This window comes from Ursus americanus, chromosome 6 (genome assembly GCF_024610735.1).
Source record: "Ursus americanus isolate L20-20 chromosome 6, mUrsAme1.1.p, whole genome shotgun sequence".
NCBI lineage: Eukaryota > Metazoa > Chordata > Mammalia > Carnivora > Ursidae > Ursus > Ursus americanus.
In genome coordinates, this window is record NC_142132.1 from 30,426,902 (window position 1) to 30,450,948 (window position 24,047).

Sequence of the window (24,047 nt, forward strand, 5' to 3'; positions counted from 1 at the left end):
CCTGAAATAGCAAGGATATTATTGAATAAATAAAGCAACAAAAGTATGTCAGCATGGAAGTTCGTTCTTAGGATAATAGCTAATAAAATTAAACTTTAAACAATACATAAAAATTAACATTTCCTCAAGTTTCTTTCGTAACTCTAACATTTGTCACCTTACGAGTTTTGGTGTTTTGGAGGGTAAGAATGGGGAAGGACACTTACATAGTTGCTGATTTTCTTTATGAGAGATAATATGTCAGAAGAGGAAATGGAATAAATAATTACAAATTTCACTTGGTGAAGGTAAGATGGTCTAGAGTTCAGGAGTATGATACAAAACTGAGGGGGTAACATTTTAGGACCATCCCTATCTAAATTTAAGACCATTCCTCGCTCTATACATGTGTTCTCCAAATTTAAATCATTTCTTTAAAAAAATTCATACAATATGGTATAGAAAACCTGGGAATTAGAAGCATGTACATGCATGCAAAGTTTTGTAATAATTATGTTAGCAAGCCTACCCCAATAGATCATGGGCCTATAGCTACAGCCATGTCTGCTACCCATGGCTTACTGACATTTCAAGCAATGAACTAAAAAGAGCTGACAAGACGCAACTCATTGATTTAAATGCCACTCTCCTATGTCTTATTATTTTAAATGCCAGCAAGTCTTAAGGAAAATGGCTCCACCATTTTAAATGCTCATACTCTTTAAGGTCAGTTATCTAAAAAGAAACCTTACTTCATGTAAATTATTGCTTTTTACACTAACAAAATAAAACTTGCTGTGCTTAATACAATTCTTACCATATGTCAATTTTGTTAAGCAAACTATCAAGCTAAAGAATAGGAAAAAACAAAGTCTGAAGTCTGACTACACATCACGAATGAAATATGGTATTCAAAATATACAACAAACCTACCATGAATGACTTATCAGTGTATCTGTTATTACTTTTCATGGAAATTAAGCCTAAAATATAAGTGGCAAATGGCTATTATTACCACTATACTTAACTTACCAATATCTACAGTCAGCATCTGCAGTTACAGTTTCCTTCCCTTATACATGTACAGTTACTAAAAATATTAAAAGACAATGCAAACCATCACCACAGTCAATAGCAAGGGTTTCTTATATCCTTCCACTGGCTGAAAATTAAAAGTTTATACTATCCCCATTCTCATCCACAACTCAATCAGAAACTTCAATTTCTATCTGTTCTCCGTAACGACTATGGATGTCCCTAGATGCCCAAGACCATTATAAACAGAAGGATATCCAACTGCATATTTGGGGCAATAATAATATAAAAGCCTAGGTAATCTTGCCTTTTTCTGAACTCTTATAGCATATTATCTATACTACTTGAACAGTACTAGTTTTATAACCCGTATTAAAATTATTTGTGTGTGTGGACACCTAGGTGCCTCAGTCAGTTAAGCATCTGCCTTGGGCTCCCACAGTGCTGGGATAAAGTCCTGCACCGGGATCCTTGCTCAGTGGGGAGCTTGCTTCTCCCTCTGCATGCCGCTTCCCCTGACTGTGTAAGCTCTCTCTCTGACAAATAAAATCTTAAAAAAAAAAAATTTTATTTGTGTGTGTGCGTGTGTGTGTATTTCTTACCTCACCTCCTCCACTAGACTACAAATTCCTTGAATATAGCATCTGTGGCTGTAACTACTTTTCAATCATTCACAGTACCTTTATTTCAACCACAGTAGCTGGTACTTTTGACGTAATAAAAGTGAAATGCATAGCTACTGATTTTAACTTTAGAAATATGGAACTGGCAAAATTTTTTGAAGGAAAGAAAAAAAAAGCAGACGCAATATTGTTAAGATGTCAATACTACCCAAACTACCTACTTATTTAAAACATATCCATTATCAAAATCCCAATGGCATTTTTTTTGCAGAAATACAAAAACCCATCCTAAAATTCCTACGGAAACTCAAGGGACCCCAAAGAGCCAAAACAATCTTGAAAAAGAAGAAAGCTAGAGGTATCACACTTCCTAATTTCAAAACATATTACAAAGCTACAGTAATCAAAACAATATGGTACTGGCATAAAGACAGACACATAAAATAATGGAATAAAAGAGCCCAACGGTGCCTGGGTGGCTCAGTCAGTTAAGTGTCTGCCTTTGGCTCAGGTCATGATCTCCAGGTCCTGGGGCTGAGCCCCAAGTTGGGCTCCTGGTTCAGTGAGGATGCTGCTTCTCCCTCTCTTCCTCTGGCCCTCCCCAAGGCTCACATGGGCTCTCTCAAATAAAAAGCTTTACAAAAAAGAGAGCGCGCCCAGATATAAACCCTCATATATATGATTTTTGACAAGAGTGCCAAGACCACTTAGTGGGAGAAAAGACACTGTTCAATAAATGGTGTGGGGAAAATGGGATACCCACATGCAAAAGCATGAAAGTGGGTTCTTACCTTCTAGCATACACAAAAATTAACTCAAAATGGATCAAAGACTTTAAACCATAAACCCTTAGAAGAAAACATAGGGAGGAAAGGCTTCATAACACTGGATTTGATAAGTATTTTTTTAAATGAAACCAAAAGAACAGGTAACAAAGGTAAAAATACATAATATGGACATCGAAATTTTAAAAGCTTCCATGCATCAAAGGACACAGTCAAGAGCATAAAAAGGTAACCTACAAAACAGGAGAAAATACTTGCAAATCAATTCAGATAAGGGCTTAATATTTAGAAAGAACTCCTACAACTCAACAACAACAAAAACCCAACTTGATTTAAAAATGGGCAAAAAAAGACTTGATAGACATTTCTTCCTACTTAAAAATGCATTGCTGAGAAAAGAGAACAGAACTGGAGGCCTCACACTTCCTGATTACAAATGATATTACAAAGCCACAGTAATCAAAACAGTATGGTATTGGCATAAAAACAGACACACTGATCAGTGGAAGAGAATAGAATGCCCAGAAATAAACCCATGCATTTACAGGCAATTAATTTACAACAAAGGAGCCAAGAATGCACCATGGGGAAAGGGCAGTCTGTCCATATAATGGTATTGGGAAAACTAAACAGCCCACACTACAAATAAATGAAACTAGACCATTGTCTTACACCATACGTACAAATCTCAAAACGGATTCAAGACTTATACATAAGTCCTGAAACTATAAAACTCCCAGAAGAAAATACAGGCAGTCAAGTCCCTTGACGTTAGTCTTTGGAATAATTTTTAGATTTAATACTAAGAGCAAAGACAACAAAAGCAAAAAAAACCTACATCAAATAGGCTACATCAAACTACAGAGCTTCTGCTCAGAAAGGAAACCATCAACTAAGTAAAAAGGCAACCAGCTGAATGGGAGAAAATATTTGCAAATCACGTATCTGGTAAGGGATTACTATCCAAAGAAATCAATTAAAAAATGGGAAGAGGATCTGAATAGACATTTCTCCAAAGACATATGGATGGACAACAAGTACATGAAAGATGCTAAACATCATGAACCATGAGGGAAATGCAAATCAAAACTATAATGAGGTATCATCTCACACCTGTTAGAATGACTATTATCAAAAAGCCAAGAATGAGTGTTGGTGAGAATGTGGAGAAAAGGGAACCCTTATGCACTGTTGGTGGGAATGTAAACTGGTGCAACCACTATGGAAAATAGTATGGAGTTTCCCCCCAAAAATTAAAAATAGAACTATATGATCCAGCAGTTCCACTTCTGGGTATTTATCCAAAGAAAACAAAAAAACTAACTTGAAAAGGTTTATGCACCCCTATGTTCACTATATTATTATTTACAATAGCCAAGATATGGAAGCAACCTATGTGTCCACTGATGGACAAAATGGATAAAGAAAATGTGGTCCAGGGGTGCCTGAGTGGTGCAGGTGGTTAAGCACTTGGTTAACGGCTCGGATCGTGATCTTGGGGCTGAGGGACTGAGCCCCACATCAGGTTCCATGCTCAGCACAGGGTCAGCTTAAGACTCTCTTTCCCTCTCCCTCTGCCCCTCCCCCACCATGCTCATGCTCTCTCCAAAATAAATCAATCTTAAAAAACAAACAAAAACCAAAAATGTGGTCTATCTATCTACACACAACGGAAAAGACACAAAATTCCAATTACATTTATAAATCCGGGGAGCTAATGTACAGCATGGTGACTATAGTTAATACTGTATTACACATCTGAAAGTTGCTAAGAGAGTAAATCTTAAAAGTCCTCATCACAAGAAAAAAAATTATAACTATGTGTGGTGATGGATGTTAACTATGTAACTGTGTGGTGATCATTTTGCAATATATACAAATACTGAATCATTATTATATATGTGAAACTAATGTTATATGTCAATTATACTTCCGTTAAAAAACAACAACAAAGAAATGGTTAAAAAAAAAAAGCATTGCCGGAAGAGGCAATTTTATTAATTTTCTTGAAAATATCTTTTATTTTTGTTAAAGTAGAAAACTGCAAGCAGCAGTTCAAATGAGAGGAGTACAGTTATTATAGCCTATTTCTCCCTTATTATTTTTTTAAACATCACCTTCATACCTGAGAACTCCTCAACTTTCTTTGCCCTCAGTGTGAGCAAGTCAGTTAGCCAGGGTTCTTATACTTAGGTTTTCTTGCCTCATTTATTTTCTGCCAACTGTTAACTCCTACAATTATACTGACTGTACTCTTATTTCAACAGGAATCTCCTATTACTATTCAGTAACTAATTTCTTGTCGATTTTTTTTTTAAGATTGTATTTATTTTTGTCAGACAGCGTGAGAGAAAGCACAAGCAGGGGGAGGGGCAAAAGAAGAGGGAGAAGCAGGCTCCCTGCTGAGCAAGGAGCCTGATGCGGGACTTGATCCCCTGGCCCTGGAATCATGAGCTGAGCCGAAGGCAGACACTTAATGGACTGAGTCACCCAGGGGTCCCTTTGTCGATTTTTTTTTTTTAAAGATTTTATTTATTTATTTGACAGAGATAGAGACAGCCAGCAAGAGAGGGAACACAAGCAGGGGGAGTGGGAGAGGAAGAAGCAGGCTCATAGCGGAGGAGCCTGATGTGGGGCTCAATCCCAGAACGCTGGGATCACGCCCTGAGCCGAGGGCAGACGCTCAACCGCTGTGCCACCCAGGCGCCCCCCTTTGTTGATTTTCTTACAATCTTGCCTTCTTCAACTGTTCCCACCTTTTAATAACCTTAACGTCTTCCCTTCTTCCAGCTTCTTTTCTTCCAAGGGTATAAACATTACATAAGTTTTCTCCTCCTCCCCACAAAACCTTTACTTAAACCAACTGCCCATTAATTCTCTGGTCCTGTTCTCTTATCATTCCTGTCAGTGACAACTTTTTAAACTGGTAGACTATATCCATTTCTTAACTTCAACAACATCTACTTATTCATTAACCCTGTCAGACTTACAGTCTGGCTCCTATAGCCAATAATCTTGAGAAGCTATTCTCTCAAAGCCCACTGTAGTATGTTTGGGGGTACTTGTCAACCCATTTAGGGCCCATTTGGGGAAACAGCATAGGAGTCCATGTTAGTACAACAAACACAACTCATACTCCTCACACAGTATGGGGCCAGGGAGATACCTGATCCAAGATTGGCAACTCATTTATTCTATGATCCTATTTTCCTTTCAATGTGATTCTTCTACTTCCTAAAATGAAGGTCTTCAGTTCTTAGTATTTTGCATTTTATCCCTCACCAAAGATTCATCTGCTCAAGTATTCCAATCACCACATGTATTCAGAAACCCTACAAATATGTATTCAGCTCAGACCTCTTATTTCAACTCCTCTTCCACAACTCTATTGGACACTTCCAATTAAATGTTCCCTTCTACCACAAACTGCTTTCAGCTAATAACCTCATTTTCCTCACTATAAAAATTGGCCACCATACTTTTCCCCTTCTCACTTCTCAACTTCTATTAATTCACCATACTAAGTCATCCTGGCTTGGAAAACTTTGTCAGTATCATTTCTCTCTCTTATTTACAAACTCACGTAATCGCTAAGTTCACTTTTTTCTAGATTCCTTACACACATACCTTCCTTATAAATTTTCACAGCAATGACCCTAATTCAGGCTCATTTTCTGGGTTATTATAAGAGCTTTCTATAACTTTCTCACTATAAAATCCTCTGCATTATAACCTAAAAGTAACTACCAAAGCAAACCACTCTAAAACATGGAGCCTTTTAAGATTCAGGATGCGTTCCATCTCCTTGATTAAGCATCATCCACTTCGCCTCTCGAGTGCTTTAGTACTTAAATTTTCTGGTATTATCCACTATGTTTTCGAATATTATATACTAGAATGAAGGAGGGGATTTTACTCTCAATGTTTCCTACCTACATCAGAGCTTTGGTTCCGGGCATGTCTGATGGATGATTTAATTCTCCCCAATTTAAATCCCCTTTAATTGCATTAGCTACCCAAGGTCTCACCAACAGTCCATAAGGAGGAATCAGTGTTTTACTTCTTTGGTATACTCTCTGGCCTACCACAGATCCAGGCATTTAATAAATGTGCCAAATGATTAGTCCACTGGTTAACTATGACCACATAAAATTTAACACAACAGAGCTAACCACCCATTAATAGTTTATTGAGGTCTATTTGTTTTAGGGAAAAATCCACAAAAGAGTAGGAGTTCAAAAAAAACCCACTTCAATATTTAACGAGATCTTGGACTGAGCACTGATGCACTGAGTCAAGTGATTTTCCCTAATCTTTTAAAATAATCTATATAAAAGGCCTCTGGAAGTACAAGGTTAAGTCTCACAATTTAGATCTGTAGAGTTAATAGAGCAATTAATTCATCATGTACTAACTTGTGGTATCCACTTAACTCTGCCCTGTATCTACTTAAATCTCATAAATAAGTAACCTTTAAACTTCTCATATTTATTTTTCTCATTCCTAATAGATATGTATTATATTAATATATTTTTTGCAATGTGCCTTTCATATGGTACATACTATGAATACTTAATGATCTGTGGTACTCTGGGACAAGAGACAGACAAGTTATATCAAGCAGCACTGAATATACCCAAACTAATATACTGGACATAAACACATGTTGTGGAATATGATGAGAAAATAGTAACAAGAGTCACCATTTGCTCTTACTATAAACTTTCAATGTGCTAAAGTAGCAATAAAAGTAAAATGTTAAAAGGATATATCTAAACTTCTAATTAATGTATATTCATGAACCAGAAAAAATTATAAAATGTTCAGACTAAATGCAACATGAAAGACTAATGATAAATATGAAAAGAATCTCGTTACATGATTTCTCAGCTGGCTGGGCAATGAAGGGTATCTGCATGACCTGACTCTAAATTTATCCCGGGTTAATCCAAAAATAAATGTGCTATCCACCTAGGATGTGCCTGTCTCATCTCTGCTTATGTATTTTTCAAAAATGCAGCTCAAATTCTATCTTCTTAAAACACTGTCCTAAAATGCTAGTCAAATACTAAACTCACTAACAATCTTATAACAAACTTCCTTAGAGCACAATTATTTTAGATTTTGGTATAACATCTTATCTCCCATCATTCCTAGTTAGTAAAACATCCATGCTCTTGACTCTACAAGAGCTGTCTCTATCTCTGCCAAACAAGCAGAGCCATACCACAGATTTATTAATCACTTAGAATTAGTCCATTTTTAGGAACAATAAATTCTTCCTAACTCTCCAACACCCTCTCACTACTAATGGATCAACTCTTCATACTATCAACACAATTAATGAAAGCCTCACAAGATGGTTTTTAGTAGATACAGAAAGAAATACAGATATATTTAAGTAAAAATACATATCTCCTAGCTGAGACGACTGAGGAGACCTAGAGGTAATGACTCTCTAGTACCAATAAAGACACCTAGTACCTAGACCTTGCTTTCTTATACAATTCTCTAAATAAACTAAGGTCCTTGGAAAAATCCAGAGTTGAGACAGAGAAAGCAAAGATAAGTCTGGGACATTTTTTGGTGCCAAAAAGAAAAGAAGTACTATTTAAAAAAAAAAAAAAGAAAACATTACAGAAACATGTCAAAAAAAGATAAGGAACCAACCTGAAAGAGTTCTTAATGGCCAAATCTAGGACAATTTGAACTACAAAATAAAAAAAAAAAAAAAATGACTGTAATGAATTATAATCCAGAGTATAAGAATCCATGATTCCATATTGATAGGTAAACAAATACATAAATATAGAGGAGAAAGGAAAGCTCTTTCTTAGAGTAGAATTCCAACTAACAGAAGCAGAATAATAGAAAATCATCATTTGGTAAATAGTAGATAGTAATTTTTCAAGCAACATTCATCAATGAATGAATTAGTAGTATACAATGAGGAAATTAGTATATGATGAGAAACTAGTATGATGAGAAAGGTATTTCCAAAATCTCAAAGTACCTCTCCACAAGGTATCTATTAAGTATGAATGGGGAATAAAAAATAGAAACCTTATAATAGAGAAAACTGGCAGACATCACATTAACTAACTGATGAAGGTAAACATCACCGTATGCTTCCTGATAGGGTGCACTAAGGATGATACATCATTCTGTGGAATTCTTGACAAAAATGCATAACCTAAACTCAATCATGAGGAATCATCAGACAAACCTAAATCGAGTGGACATTCTACAAATCAATGTTAGTGTTCTTCAAAATATATGAAAGGCAAAGCAAAAAATACTATTCCAACTATGACAACTAAATACAAAGTGTGAACCCAGACTGGATCCTGGACCAGAAACATAACATTACTGACATCACTGGCTAACTATGAAAGGTTTACATATTAAATAATACGGCATCAATGTTAATTTCTTGATTTTTATAATTATATTGTGGTTACATAAGATGCTAACATCTGGAAAGTTTGGGTAAAGGGTATATAATAACTCTTTATTGTTTTTCCAATTGTTTATTGACTTTCCAATAAGTCTAAAATTATTTCAAAGAAGCTAAAAAATGTCTAAAAGCCTTATGAGTGAATACACACAGGTAACTGTGTGTATATGCTTGTCACATGTAAGCACTCAAAAGTTAGCTATTAATTTAATTCTCTAAGTTTATTAAGCCTTATTTAGTAAAGTTACTCATTTAGTAAACATTTTACAGAGTGCCTCCTATATGCCCAACAAATAGAAAAGAAAGAAGGCAACCAGTGAGGCAGGTACTCACTAGTAGATTCCTAGGCACAGCTGAGAGTGGCTATTTCAAATACACTCTTGTCCATCTACACTCTAGTTCTCTTCTCTCTTTCAAACTGAATCATTCCAAGTTCTACTTTAATTCCTGCTCTCCACTTTCTGTGATTCTGTTCCTAGTTATGTTATCAAAATGCATGTACTCTAAAAACATGGATCAAATTCCAGCTACGTGACACTGCCTGTAATAATCTCTGCAACCCTTCCAATTTCTTATTTCTAAAACTGGTATGCCTTTAACCAACTTTATACGATTGTTGTGAGGATTTAAATGGGAACAAATAAAAGTAACTGGCACACAGATGTTCAAAAAATGTTACTTTCCGATCCCTTAAAAATTGTATTTTCTAATCACTGTAGAATCCTGAAGGGTAGATCAACAATTGTTTCACTAATCTCTAGCTGAACCCCCATCCTATTTTCCAAAGAGACTACTTTGTATTTTTTATCTATATATTTTATAAAGTAAATATAAATAAACGGTATGCATTTACTTTATCAGTTTTAACAGCTTCGGTATCTACTGAAAGTCCAAAATGAAAAAATATGAATAACTTCCATTTCTTTCCCAACTATCAGACCAATATTTCTAACAGCTTTTCCAAATATCCTGGATATCTCATCATGCCACCCTCAAACTCAAGACTCCACTATCATGCTCTATGCTGCCACCTATTGGCTATTACCATACTCTGCAGAGATTTCCTCTTTTTGGAATCTTAAAGCCAGCCTTAAAAAGTACAAGCTTCAACCCAGTGGATATATTTACTTCCACATTCTAGTCCTTCTCAGATGAGATGCTCCAAGTGCCTTCTAAAAGTTTCAGTTCAATCACTTTAAGTCTAACACAATTAGAGATACATACTTGACAAGTTACATCTTCAAACAAGCTCTCTCTTTTCCTATTTTCCACTATAGATGTTATGGCTGTCTCTGAAAAAAATAAATGCCAAAGATAAATAGTGAAGTGTCTAATGGAAAATATCAGCTTTCCCAGAACTAGCTAAATTGTCAAATGGAAATATTCTTTCTAATTAGAAAAGCAACTAGAAATTGAGGAACTAAAACAATAAGAACAGCTGCTTTAAATGCTACATGGTTCCATGACTTGCTATTTCCATCTTCTAAAAATATTCACATAATATTTTACCCTCATATAGCAATGGAAAACTCAATCATATTACAAGAATATACTGTTCTCAACTACTGAACACAGAAGGGTTTTCCTCCCAATCCTACCCTTAAAAAGGTAATTAATAGTTGCTCCTTCTATTCCACCAAAATGCCTATTAAATGACTTGCTCAATAGTCACAACATGCATGCATATGCATGCACACACACACAGTTTAAAATGATCAACCTCGACTTCACTGATACTTGCTTAATTTATGGTCTTTCTCAAACCACATTAAATTTCAAAACACTCTCCACATTAATTCAATGATAATAGACCATCCTGGATAGTCACAATAACAACTTTTTCATGCAGTAAGTAAGAAAAGGAAGCTACAAAAGAACACTGAAAAGCTCTTAAACTGGCTTTCAGATTTTAAAGCAACTTGCCAACAATGGTAAATAATGGTACAGTGGGTTACAAGGAGGGGTAACGAAGTATACAACATGGTTCAGTCTTCAGAGGTTGACAATGTAGTCAAGAACACAAGACACAAACACAGAAAAACAGGAACATAATAAGGCAGACTATTAATTGACAAATAATCGTTATAGATACTACAACAGTGTGAAAGGTTGAAACAGCAATAAGAGCAGAGGTATACCGCTGATACTGAAGGAGGGTGGAAGCTTAAGCTTAAGGGAAGGGGAATTTCAAGCTATAAAGAACAACTGGTATGCAATGCTACAGTCTAAATAGTAAAAGCAATGATTGTACCAGTTTAGCTGAAAGAAAACTATATAGAAGACTTGGGGGGCAGCATTAGAAAGAGAACTGGACTGATGTGTGGAGAGTATTGAGGCACAGAACATTCGGCTAATAAAGCCAGATACAATGAAAAAAGTCACTGGAGACTGTGTGTTGGATAATGTTTCCACATATTTGAGGGATGAGGGTTGGGGGGAAGGAGTTTAAACTCGTAGCAGTGTTTAAAAGACTGAAGAAAACTAAGAGACCAATCATGTTATTTCAGTAGTCTATAAATAATGCTAACGGTAAAAACTATACGGTAATGACTGTGGAAGGAAAAATGAATAAACTCCGTATAAGGGAAGAGTTTACAGAACCTGGTCAATGATCCTGTTAGAAGTGTACAAGGGGAAGGAAGGAATTAAAAATGTTTCCAAAAGCTTTAAAACAGGGAACAGGGGCACCTGGGTGGCTCAGTTGGCTAAGCATCTGACTCTAGATACTAGCTCAGGTCTTGATCTCAGGGTCATGAGTTCAAGCCCCACACTGGGATCCACGCTAGACGTGGAGTCTACTTTAAATAAATAAATAAATAAATAAATAAATAAATAAATAAATAAATAAATAAATACAGGGAACAGAAGTACCATAAAAAGAAACATAGATAGGAAACCATTATTAATAAATATTCCCAACAATTGAAATGCTTCTAAACCAAAACTCCATTTACGTTTAACACAAAGCACTAAAAACAGAAACCCAAAATACTGCCAATTTCTACAACTGAATATAAATAGCATTCATGTTCAAATAGTATAAAGAAACATCTTCTACTAAAGCATAAACCATAGTTTGTCATAAATCTACATGAATTAGTAACTACTTGATCTAGATCCATGTTACTGCTTTTTGTACAAATGACTCTCATTGCTTAAATTATCATATATTTCATATTTAAAATACACCCAACAGTTTGAAATCTAGCTAATTATTCTGCCTAGTGAGCTATATAAATAAAGCAATGCACATTGGGATATAGATTTCTCAATAGGCTAATCAACATACTAGAAACAGTCTAAATAGCAAAACAGAGTTACTATCAAATCTTTTTAAATAAATATGGGATATGCCTTCCTTTTCCTACAAAAAAGTAATCAAGTTTTGAAGAAATAAAAACTATAAAATACCACACTAGATAATAGATAAGTCCCACAAGTTTTTTGGTTACCTTTACTTTATCTCTTCTCAAGCAACAGAATAGACAATTTTCATCAAAAGTCCAATCAGAAATGTTTTCGGGTTCACAGTCTGCAAAAACAGTTGGAATACTAAATTAACAGTCACGAAAGGGAATTTTTCATGAAACAAATGAAAATATCAAATATATTTATTTTAATAACAACAACAAAACCCTAAACAGTAGACAGGTTCCTTATTTGTCTTAAAATTCTTAATAACTGCTCACTAGTTAATATACCTTATTAATACATATATTTGCATTCAACTAAAACACAAACAGATGCTTACAGGGATACAGCTTTAACTCACATAACACTGAATAAAGAGAAGGAGATGGAGGCTTAAATCACAAAAGTATCATATATGTCACCAGGAAGAATCTGAAATACCAAAAAAAAAAAAAAATTGAATACCTTTAAATAAACTGAGATCTTTTAATAATGCAGGTCCAAACAGCCCTTCAAGAATACTTTCAAATCCTGAAAGGATGAAAAAAAATCCATATTACAATAATACTCCCTATGGTAATGTAATATTATCAATCTGTTGCTTAAAAAAAAAAAAAACTGTATTCTTCCAGTTTTCAAGGATCCCCGGGTTATTACTGAAGGGATGCTGAGGAAAGAGTGTCAATGACAAATTTAAAAGAAGCATTTGCATTTTTGTCCATGATTAACATTCAATATAAATTCAGAGCACATTCAAGAACAATACAAAACAGACAACACTAGAAATAACCAATGAATGAATGGAAATTCACAGGTTCTCTTATCATTTTACACAATCCCAAATACCTCCTTACATAAATGCCCAACTTCATTTTTAAAAAGGCACCTTTCCCAATAAAAGGTCAAATCGTTTCAAAGTTTCCACAGCATTCTAGATTACTCTAAATAGCATGTTTCTGAGTATCAACTGAGATCATAGGTTTTTCAAGCTAACAGTTTTTAAAGAAGGAAAATCCTCACCAAGAACATCTTTATCACTAAAGAAAATGGTCACAACACAGTATTTTAAAAGAAAAAGACCTCTGTAATTGTTCCACATTGCCATAATAACTACTTGCTGGTTCTTTTATGAAGGTAAAACCCACTAATTATACATACAAGAAATTCAAATACACCTACACATAAATATTTAAAATATTATCACCTTTTACCAGTATTAAAAAAATACTTTTCTGATTTATTACCTCAAATATTGCTGATCAACTCAATGAAAAACAATTTAAAAATCTTGGCCATCTTGCTGTTTCCTATGGTTCATTAAGAGAAAAAGGAGGGAAAAGAAGAAAGGAATCAGATCGTACCTTTATATAACATAACAGAAATAATGGGTAAGAGTAGTGGTTCCCAAACTATGGATCTCACTGGGAGTTCAAACAGTTACAAGGGGTCCACGAATCCATATATACTTAAAGCATGAGCTTCAGAAAGAGTATGTCTTGTGCATTCACTGTACATAGTACTTTTCAAACACATAAAAATGTTATTGTAATTAAGAAAATACAAAAAGTGTTACTGAATTTCTAGTATGTACTAGGTATTTTGGGGCACTATGCATTTTGTCACATAGTCTACTATCACAGGTTTATAATTTAAAAAGATAGTTATGATGGAATATTACTCAGCCAACAAAAAGAATGAAGTCTTGCCATTTGTAAGGATGTGGATGGAGCCAGAGTATATTATTATACTAAATGAAATAAGTCAGAGAAAGATAAATATCATATGATCTCACTCATATGTGGAATTTAAGAAAACAGACGAACATATGGGAAGGAGGGAGGGAAAGGGAGAGAGGGAAATAAACCATAAGAAAATCTTAGCGATAGAGAACAAACTGAGGGTTGATGGAGGGATATGGGTGGGGGGGATGGGATAGATGGGTGAAGGGTATTAAAGAGGGCACATTTTGTGATGAGCACCGGGTGTTGTATTCAAGTGACAATCACTAAATTCTACTCCAGAAACCAATATTGGACTGTATGTTAACTGAGTAAAACTTAATTAAAAAAAAAAAAAAAAAGTACTCTTATGCTTAAAAGGGAGGGAGACCCACTAATTTAAAATACTATACCCAGGTGGATACATGAGGTCCGCACACATAGTTAGCATTTCCTTACCACAAATACAATCACCATAAAGGGTTTGGAAGATAAAGGGGTAAAAAAGATGGTCCTTAGAAACAGTATTTTATCTCATTAAATAATGCAAGGGCGCCTGCCTAGCTCAGTCAGTGCAGCATGAGACTCTTGATCTCAGGGTTGTAGGTTTGAGGCCCACACTGGGTATAGAGATTACTTAGAAATAAGATCTTAAAAAATAAAATAAAATAAAAAAGATTAAAATTTAAGAATAATAATGCAGTGTAAGGGATTTTTTTGTCCACAGTATTTAGCCATTGTTTTCAACAGAGTAATCTCTAGAGTTTGCATTATCTACATTGACGTTAAAGACCTGATTTTTCTACACTATCTTCTAGATTCTAGATTTTTCATGTATTATTAAGAAGCAATTGTTTTTCAACTCTCCTTAATTTCTTCCCATCAAAATTATTCCAAGGACATTAACAAAATCAAACTACCCATTCAAGCAAATTGGAGTTATCTGTGTCTGCTTATGTAATTTGCCTACTATAATTAGAACATTTTCCACTCATTTACTATGACCCCTCTTCCCCACACTAGGGAGGAGAAAGGGTTGGACTGGGGGTTTAGAGGTTAGGGAGATGGTGGTAAGAGAACGAAAAACGAATTGCTAGATCCTAGCTATCTTGGGCCTGCAAACTAGATCTTCGCAACACTAGTTTGGTTTTTTTTTTTTTCTTCCCTTAAATTAATCCCAGAGCCTATCTCTAACTCTAACACCCTATTTTACAAATATTAATGAAAGCATTTTAATATCTTGAAAGTACCAAGTATGTGCTACAAGTAGCTAAAGGAGAGTACAGGTGGCTCTTGTCCCAAAGAGCGTAGGTTTGTATGAAATTATAATGAATTCCAAACTTGCATAGTAAGTATAAATTCTTGAAAAGGAAAAATGTAAATATAGCAAGAAATAATACTCAGAACAAAAAAAGCAAATAAAAGCTTTGAGATACAAAATTATAAAAATTACAAAAGATAACAGAGTCTGAAATAAGAAAACGGAATAAAAATTTCATCAATAACACACAGACACTAACAAAAACTGAAATTACATATCAAAAAGCCATGAAAGGGAAAAGACCAAAAGGAATCAAACAAAAAATCTGGTGCCTTTTTTTTTTATAATATTTTTTTATTATATTATGTTAGTCACCATACAGTACATCCTAGTTTTTGATGTAAAGTTCCATGATTCATTACTTGCGTGTAACACCCAGCGCACCATGCAACACGTGCCCTCCTTAATACCCATCACCAGCCTATCCTATTCCCCCACCCCCTTCCCCTCTGAAGCCCTCAGTTTGTTTCCCAGAGTCCATAGTCTCTCTCATGGTTCATTCCCCCTTCTGTTTACTTCTGTTTATCCCCCCCTTTCTTCTTCCCTTTCTTCTCCTACCGATCTTCCTACTTCTTATGTTCCATAAATGAGTGAAACCATATAACTGTCTTTCTCTGCTTGACAAAATCTGGTCCTTTAACCACAATTAATTCTGATTAAAAAAGCAACTGTAAAGAGGTCACCCCTATTTTGCTCATATCTGTAACATATGTTAAACGTTACAAATCTTATTAGAAACTGTAAAGCCGTATTTTGCTACCCTCTATTAACTGAATTTAATGCTACTCAGTTTTATTAATATTAAATATTGAATTTAGTTAGCAGTTGCATAGCAACGAGAAATGGCTCATGTGCTATGCTTGACATTAACAAAAAGCAAATAAGGGAAAAACAAATGTATTCAAAATTTATACCATGATCTCACAGAAAAGCCATGAGATCAATAACAAAATGCCATGGAAAATTAAATAAACACTGAGAAAGACAGCCATGTCATTATGTTCAATCACTAGGGCTTAAAAAGCATCTTTATGTAACATATTACATATAAGGAAATATTGGTAATTTTATAGGACATAACTAGTGTCCCAAGAATTCCTATCCAACATCACAATGGTCTCAAAGTTGGTCTCCAGTCTCTTCCTCACAGCAACCTCCACTATGTTTTCAGACTATTTCTAAAACACTGCTTTTTGTCAATACCACTATTTATTCAGAGAAATTCTACTTTGTTTAAAAAATAAATTTAAATTCTTAAGTCCAACAATCAAAGCTGCTTGTAATTTGGCTCCAAGCTACCATTAGCAGCCTTATTTCCCAGAACTTTGTGCTCATTCTCACAGCTCCAGTCACATTGGTTTTCTGGTGTATTTAGTCATCACTTTTACCTCCTAGTATTTTCTCAAGGCTTTCCATCTCACCTCTGCCCAAATAAATTATCTCCTTCAAGGCACTCTTCAGTTTGTTCAACAAATACATATTTGTTTACTCAATATATATTAACTGACAACTTACCACCTACCAGGGACAGTGGCAGGCACTGAGTAGGCAATGGAGAACAGACATGGTACCTGCCCCCATGAATCTTGGGTTTCCAGTTTTCTTATCCTTACTTATCACTCTCCCCTTTTAAATAAATGTCAAGTGTTTATGTTTTGTTTTCTGCCCATGCAAAGCCCTGCCTATAAAAGTATGCTATAAAATAAAATTTGTCATAGGCTATCTAAGCCTTTTTTTTTTCTTTTCTTTTCACACATTTAGGCCTTATCTGCTCAAGGAGATTTAGTGCTCTAGGAAGGCTATGCAGGTCTTCCTGTTTCCCACATTTTTTTTTTCTCTTATACTAGGATGCACGCAACATGCCTGGTTTTTAGCTTCTGATTAAATAATCATATAGCTCTTAAATTTTTTCACATATTCCCTCTTCAATCTAAATCATACTCGCTACCTCTTTATTTGCAACCAAAAGAGGAAAAGCTGGTTATAAAAAATAACAGGGCAGGAACGTATCAAATACATAGCCAACTTCAGTAAGCGATATAGTGTGTACTTCTGAAATAAAGAAAATATTACAGATGGAATGAAAAAAGGGCTGAGTCTTGGGAATCTTTTCTCTGAGGAAACCAGTATAGAGATTAGCAGTTTGGAAGACAAAGAGGTACTCAAGGAAAAATAGAAGCACATCAGACAATTCACAATTTTTACATCTAGGTCCTTGGGTGTCTTGTAAAACTTGGTGCCCGGTATAAAAGAGCTCAACCTCCAAGAGAGTATTATTATTTTATAAAATGCCAGTTCAGAGATGCTTGCTGGTAACAATCATCAACTAATATCCTAGTAATGAGGGGAGACCGACAGTGTCTGTTGTTCTTTGCTTAAAACTCAGGTGTAGAACTTGCCACCACCACACTAAACTCCATTATAAGGGAGCCCCAAAGGAACTAAAAAGCACCAGATTTTATATAGTCTTTTATATTTTATCCAAGGTAATATGAGGTAAAGAATCCCTTTTTACTGATGTTCCAGCTTCCCCAGTGTATCCTATAACCAAAGAAATGTGGATGGACTTCCACAGGTAATAAACAAAAACCAGGCTCCTCTTTTCATTACTTAAGGTGATCCACCCCGCCCAGTGCCGGACAACTACATTCACTAAGAGTTCTTCCTCTCCCTCTGAGCATCTGCTCCTGGCCCATGCACTCTGAAGAGCCCAATTGCTGGCACACTTATCACCCTCCAAATTACCCAGCACAAGAACTGATGAAAAAACCCAACCAGATACAATGAAGAGAAACAATAACCTAATTACAACTAATGGCTCAAAATGAAACAGAATTGATGAAGAAAAAATATTAGAACTTGAAGAAAAAAATGTAAATAGTATTTCCACTGAGACCAGGGAAGAACAGCATTTTAAAAAGGGCATGCTACTTTGGAAAAAGTGGAGAACATGTGCTTAGAAGAGAAGGAAAAAAGAAAAACTATCAAAATAGCCAAACAGAGGTGGTATGTAGAAAAATATATAATAAATAAGTAATTTTAAAAAACTAACTTAAGAAATGTCCTCAAAAAGTCAAAATTAAGAAAGAAATAGTGAATCTGAAGACACTGAAATCATGAGGTGGCCAGGACATTGAACAATGTAAAACACAATTTCCAGAACAAGAAAAAAGCAAACAATATACATTTTAATAAACTTTTTTTTAAAAAAGGAAAGCAGAAGGAGAAGAAGAAGAAAACTTTCTAAAGTTGAATACTATCTTGAGTCTGCATATCGAATGGGCTCTGAGAAAAACTGAGGCTGAATACTCAGGGGGAAAAAAGCATGTATATTAATACTTCTCTGGTAAAATATCTCAATTTCAAGAATAAAAGTTTAAAAGCTCCCAATAAGGGGGAAATTTTCCTTTTTTTTTACTTAGAATAACAAAGAGAAAAGAGATTTAGACTGCCAGTCATTTCATCAGTAAAAGTAAATGCTAAAAGCCAATGGAGGTATGTGTTTACAAAATTCTGAATGTAGAACAAAAACAAAACACTTCTTTAGCCAGTCTATCATTTAAAGACATGGGTAAAAGAAAGAAATAACTAGATATGCTCTGATTTGAAAAGCACGGCAGCACTCACTCTGGGCTAAGAGTTACTTAAAAGTAGTTCAGCTAATAAAAAATGATTCAGAACAAGTACCTCCTAAGAAAACATTGTTTATATAAAAAATAACGGTAAGCAATATACCCATAAAATTAATAGTTAAGTGTAAATAATTGTTACTAATACAGGGGTTCAGTTTAATATAATGAATAAAAAGAACTCTTTAAATAGATGAACACAATATAATTCTTTAATTGAATGATTTAAGAATAACATCCCAAATCTTAGGTGAAGAAGTAAGAATAAGATACGCTTAAGTATGTCAAAATCAAGTGTGTATGTGGGATAAGGGAGCAATTTGTAATAGACATTAATCTTTGATGTTAAGGAAATGTAGGCTTAAGATGAACTTGCTTAAAATGTATGACTAAAGCTGAAGAATTTCCAAACCACCAGAGGAAATAACAGTAACAAAAAAGGTCAACTATAAAAGTAAATAAAATTAAAAATTAAATAAAAAGCAAGCATACTAAACAAGAAACACAAAAAACAATTTCAGGAATAATACCAAACAGGTACACATTATGATAAATATTAACTGGATTAATTAAGTGAAAAGTTTGTCACATAGGGTATAGCAATATGCAGTTTATAATGAGCTGAAAGTGACAAAGATATGTTGAAACTGAAGACATAGGCAAAGAGAAAAACATAAACAAGAAAAAAGAAGCAATAAATTAGGTGGCAAGATAAATATCAGATGAAGAATTCAAGGATAAAAGCATAAAACAAAATAATAAATTTTTACTATTACTAAAAGGGTAATTTTTTTAAAAAAAAATATTTATTTATTTATTTGAGAGAGAGAGTGCATGTGCGCGAGCAAAAGCATTGGTGGGGCGGGGGAGCTCCAGCAGACTTCTCCTGAGTGAAGAGTCCAATGTGGGGCTCAATCCCAGGACCCTAAGATCAGGACCTGAGCTGAAATCAAGAGTTGGATGCTTAACCACTGAACCACCCAGCACCCCAAGGGTAATCTGTTTAATGAGTAAAATGGACCAGTAATTTTTCTCATAATACCTGTTTGGGTTTGGTATCTGACATCATAGAAACAACTGAGATATAGTCTGTCTTTTTCTATTTTCTGGAAGAGGTGACAGATACTCTCTTTTAAAGTTGAGATGAACCCACATGTAAAACCATGTGGGGTGTTTTCTTTGAGAGAAGAGCTCTATTAAATTTATTTAATAGTTATAGAACCAATCAAGCTTTGTATTTCTTGAGTCGGTTTTTGGAAAATTACATTTTTCTTTTATTTCAAAATTATTGGCGTAAGATTGTTGATAATATTTTCCTTCATCCTTTTTGTACTTGTAAAATATATGTAATATAAAATTTACCATTTTAGCCACTAAGTGTACCATTAAATATTTGTTTTTACATCATCTGCAGAACTTTTTTCATCTGCAAAACTGAAACATTAAACAATTACTCCCTATTTCCCCATCCAAGCCTTGCCAACCACCATTCTATTTTCTATCTCTATGAATGCAACTACTCTAAGCACCTCTTTTTTTTTTTTAAGATTTTATTTATTTATTTATCTATTTATTTATTTATTTATGTGACAGAGAGACAGCCAGCGAGAGAGGGAACACAAGCAGGGGAGTGGGAGAAGAAGAAGCAGGCTCCCAGCGGAGGAGCCCCATGTGGGACTCGATCCCGGAACGCCGGGATCACGCCCTGAGCCGAAGGCAGACGCTTAACGACTGCGCTACCCAGGCGCCCCTAAGTACCTCTTAACTAGATCTCACAACATTTGTCATTTTGTGACTGGCTTGTTTTACTTAGCATAATGTCGTCAAGGTTCATGGATGCTGCACCATGTGACAGGATTCCCTTCCTTTTTAAGGCTGAATAATATTCCACTGATACATAGATTATACATATTTTTAAGATTTTATTGGCTTGAGAGAGAGAGCACAGAGGGAGAGGGAGAAGCAGACTCCCAACTGAGAAGAGAGCGTGACGTGGGGCTCGATCCCAGGACCCTGAGATCATGACCCGAGCTGTAGGCAGATGCTTAACTCCTGAGCCACCCAGAAGCCCCAGATTATGTTTTCTTAATATGTTCATCTATCTATGGACACTTAGGATGCTTCCACCTTCTGGCTAGTATAGATAATGCTACAAATCCCTTATCTTTTAAATCTTTTACCTTATCTCTAGTTAGTCTTTATTTTTATAATATTATTTGTGTCTTTTAAGTCCTTGATCAATCCTGTCGGATTATTTTCTTACTCCCCATTGCCCACCTTTTGCTTTTTTTTGATCTTCTCTATCCTATGTTTTCCGGTTCAATAATTTTCACTCTAAGTTTCATTATCTTGTCTGTGGGTTTATTCTGTTGTTCTTTTTTTAACTTATGATAAAAGCTTATTAGTTCACTTATTTTCAGGTTTTTGTTCTTTTTTTTTAAAAAGCAAAGTATTAAGTATAAGAATGATTTAAGAGAACTAAACTTTTAATTGTTTTGTATTAAGCAACGTAGCATAAATACAATACAGTATATATTCATACAATGGAATGTTATTACAATATGGATGAATGAACTTCAAAACACTATGCTAAGTGAAAAAGGCCAGAAATAAAAGACCACAATACTATATGATTCCATTTATATGAAATGTCCAGAAAAGACAAATCTATATAAATAGAAAGGAGATTAATGGTTTTCTACAGGTAGGAGGGAAAACAGCAATGACTGCAAAAAAATGCCACAGTTCTTTCTGAAGTAATGGAAACATTCTAAAATTTGATTTTGGTGATGGTTGCACAGCTTCATAAATATAACAAAAATCACTTAAAATGGGTGAATTATAAGGTATGTAAATTATCTCAATAAAGCTATTAAAATAAGTAATCTGTGCCTGTTTGATAAATATTTGTAATGTTTTAAGAAAATACTGCCTGGGGGCACCTGGGTGGCTCAATCAATTAAACATCTGCCTTTAGCTCAGGTAATGATCCCAGAGTCCTGGGAATAAGCCCCACATCGGGCTCCCTGCTCAGCAGAGAGCCTGATTCTCCCTCTCCCACTCCTCCCACTGCTTGTGCTCTCTGTCAAATAAATAAATAAAATCATAAAAAAAAAAGAAAGAAAGAAAATGCTGCCTAATACAGAGATAACCTTGCAATTCTAATTTAAAATGTACAATTGAATAGCTGATTTAGACATGTGGTTTTAGGCTGAATTATTAAGTCTGCACACTGTATTTAGGTACTCGTACAACTTAAGAACAATCACATTTATAACTTTAAATTATTAGATTAATAAGATTTACTTAAGTACTTAGGGAGATTCTGTTAAGTATCTAGAGAGAAAATATAAAAATTTTAATTCATAGTTACAGATTAAAACGTTTTAAAAAGTTAGGCTAAAATATTTATTACAAGTTTAAAATTAGAGTAAGATCTGTATTTTAGGAAAACTAGGTTTTAAATTTGTAACTTTAAATAAAGTGAACATTAAATTAGAAATCAAAGTAACTATGCATTATCTTTTATATACAAAGCCAACCTAAAAGGATATTATTTTTTAAATCTCACATTTAATAATAAGAACCAATCAAGTGTTATTACAGAGCTCAGCAATGTGGGAATAGAGGATGCATTTAAAATATATGCCCTGCCATTAAGATTTACACACATTTCTGCTATCGTGCATATACTGATAACTCTCCAATCTCTTATCTCCTGCCCCAGACCTTATTTCTAACTGCCTATTTCATTCACGTCATCATCAAGATATCCCAAATACCTCAAAAAGTCCAAATCAAAATAATTTCATTCCTTTTACCTCATCTCAACCAGTGATTCCTCCTCTATTCCTTACCAGGAAAATGGCATCCCTAAACCTTTCAGCCTAAATCATTCAGATTACAAATCTAAGTCTGTCTGATTCCATTCTTTCCCTAAGTCAGTCATCAAGTCTTCTAGCCAGTGAGTCCTATTATTATAACTCAGAAAGATCCATCCAAATCTATTCTCTTTTCCACCCCTAAATTCAGGCCTTCGCCATTTTTTACCTTAATAATTACATGTTGTTCATGTTATCATTAACTGAGTCCTTAGTTGGCATCAGGCAAGCCCTGTATCAGGTACTTCATAACCACTGTAACAAATCTTCAGAGGTATTATTACTACCTAGTACAGATGAGAGAGCTGAAAATCAAGGCAGCTAATTTTTTCATACAACTACAAAGAGAGAGGGCCTAGGTTTAAAACCAGGACTGTAACTCTACAACCCAGGCTCTTTTGAATGCATCCACCGCCTACTAATGACCTCTTCTAACTTTTCATTAATTTTACTATTTCAGCATCCCCGATACGGCCATTTTCAACACAATTCATCCTTCACGCTCTGCCAAACTTCTTCCACCTTTTCTCAGTTTTAAAAACCTTTGGTTTCCAATGATACTAGTGAAGACTTCAAATTCCTGGATGACACCCAACATCACTGGGTCTGTCTAGTCTCAAACTACCTTTTCAATCTCCCATGACACCATTTTCTGTCTACATACATTATACTCTAGTCAGACTGATTTATCAATCACTACATACATGTCAACGCTTCCGTGCCTTTTAAGCATAGCACATCCTCTGCCTAGAATGTTTTCCTGCAATCCTCAATCTAGTTTGTTCCAAGGCATCCTTTATCTCATCCCTCAAGCCCCAGGCAAAACTAGGAACATCCTCATCAGTACTGCTTATACTACTACTTATAAACTATTCTACAGTTATTTTTTGGCATTGTATCCACTAGATTTTGAACAAAGAACTGGAGCCCATTATGTTTCTCTTAATATCAGCCTGTTCCTTAAACTGCAGTCAATAAATGTTTGTTGAATGAATGTACACACACTCTTCCTAATTCCCTATACTCTTATATTTACCTGAGTGGTCTGTGATTTTAGAATGACTCCGTTTTGTGTCTGGCATGTTGAAGACCCAAAGAAACAGTTAAATAAATAAAAACAGAAGGGATGATTTTCTGCTTGAGCTCAACTAAGTTCCCTGTATCGATGAACTAAAACCAGAACATAATTAATGGCTTGCTTTGCTGGC

General features: G+C 34.8%; 1 protein-coding gene across 6 annotated transcripts in view; it reads right to left on the reverse strand.

The window, feature by feature from the left end:
* LCOR (ligand dependent nuclear receptor corepressor) overlaps positions 1-24,047 on the reverse strand; it is a 134,204-nt gene that overhangs the window by 58,710 nt on the left and 51,447 nt on the right. For 5 of the 6 annotated variants that reach the window (XM_045784975.2, XM_087862845.1, XM_045784974.2 and 2 more), the window contains 2 exons: positions 12,756-12,821; positions 12,332-12,411 (listed from right to left, as the gene is read on the reverse strand). Coding sequence is in view for 3 of the 6 variants with exons in the window: in XM_087862845.1 (XP_087718971.1) it covers positions 12,332-12,411; positions 12,756-12,821 (146 nt within the window). In the remaining 3 variants the exon portion in view is untranslated. Of the gene's footprint in view, positions 1-12,331; positions 12,412-12,755; positions 12,822-13,534; positions 13,598-24,047 lie in introns of all 6 variants that reach the window. The other variant, XM_087862846.1, reaches the window with a different exon arrangement.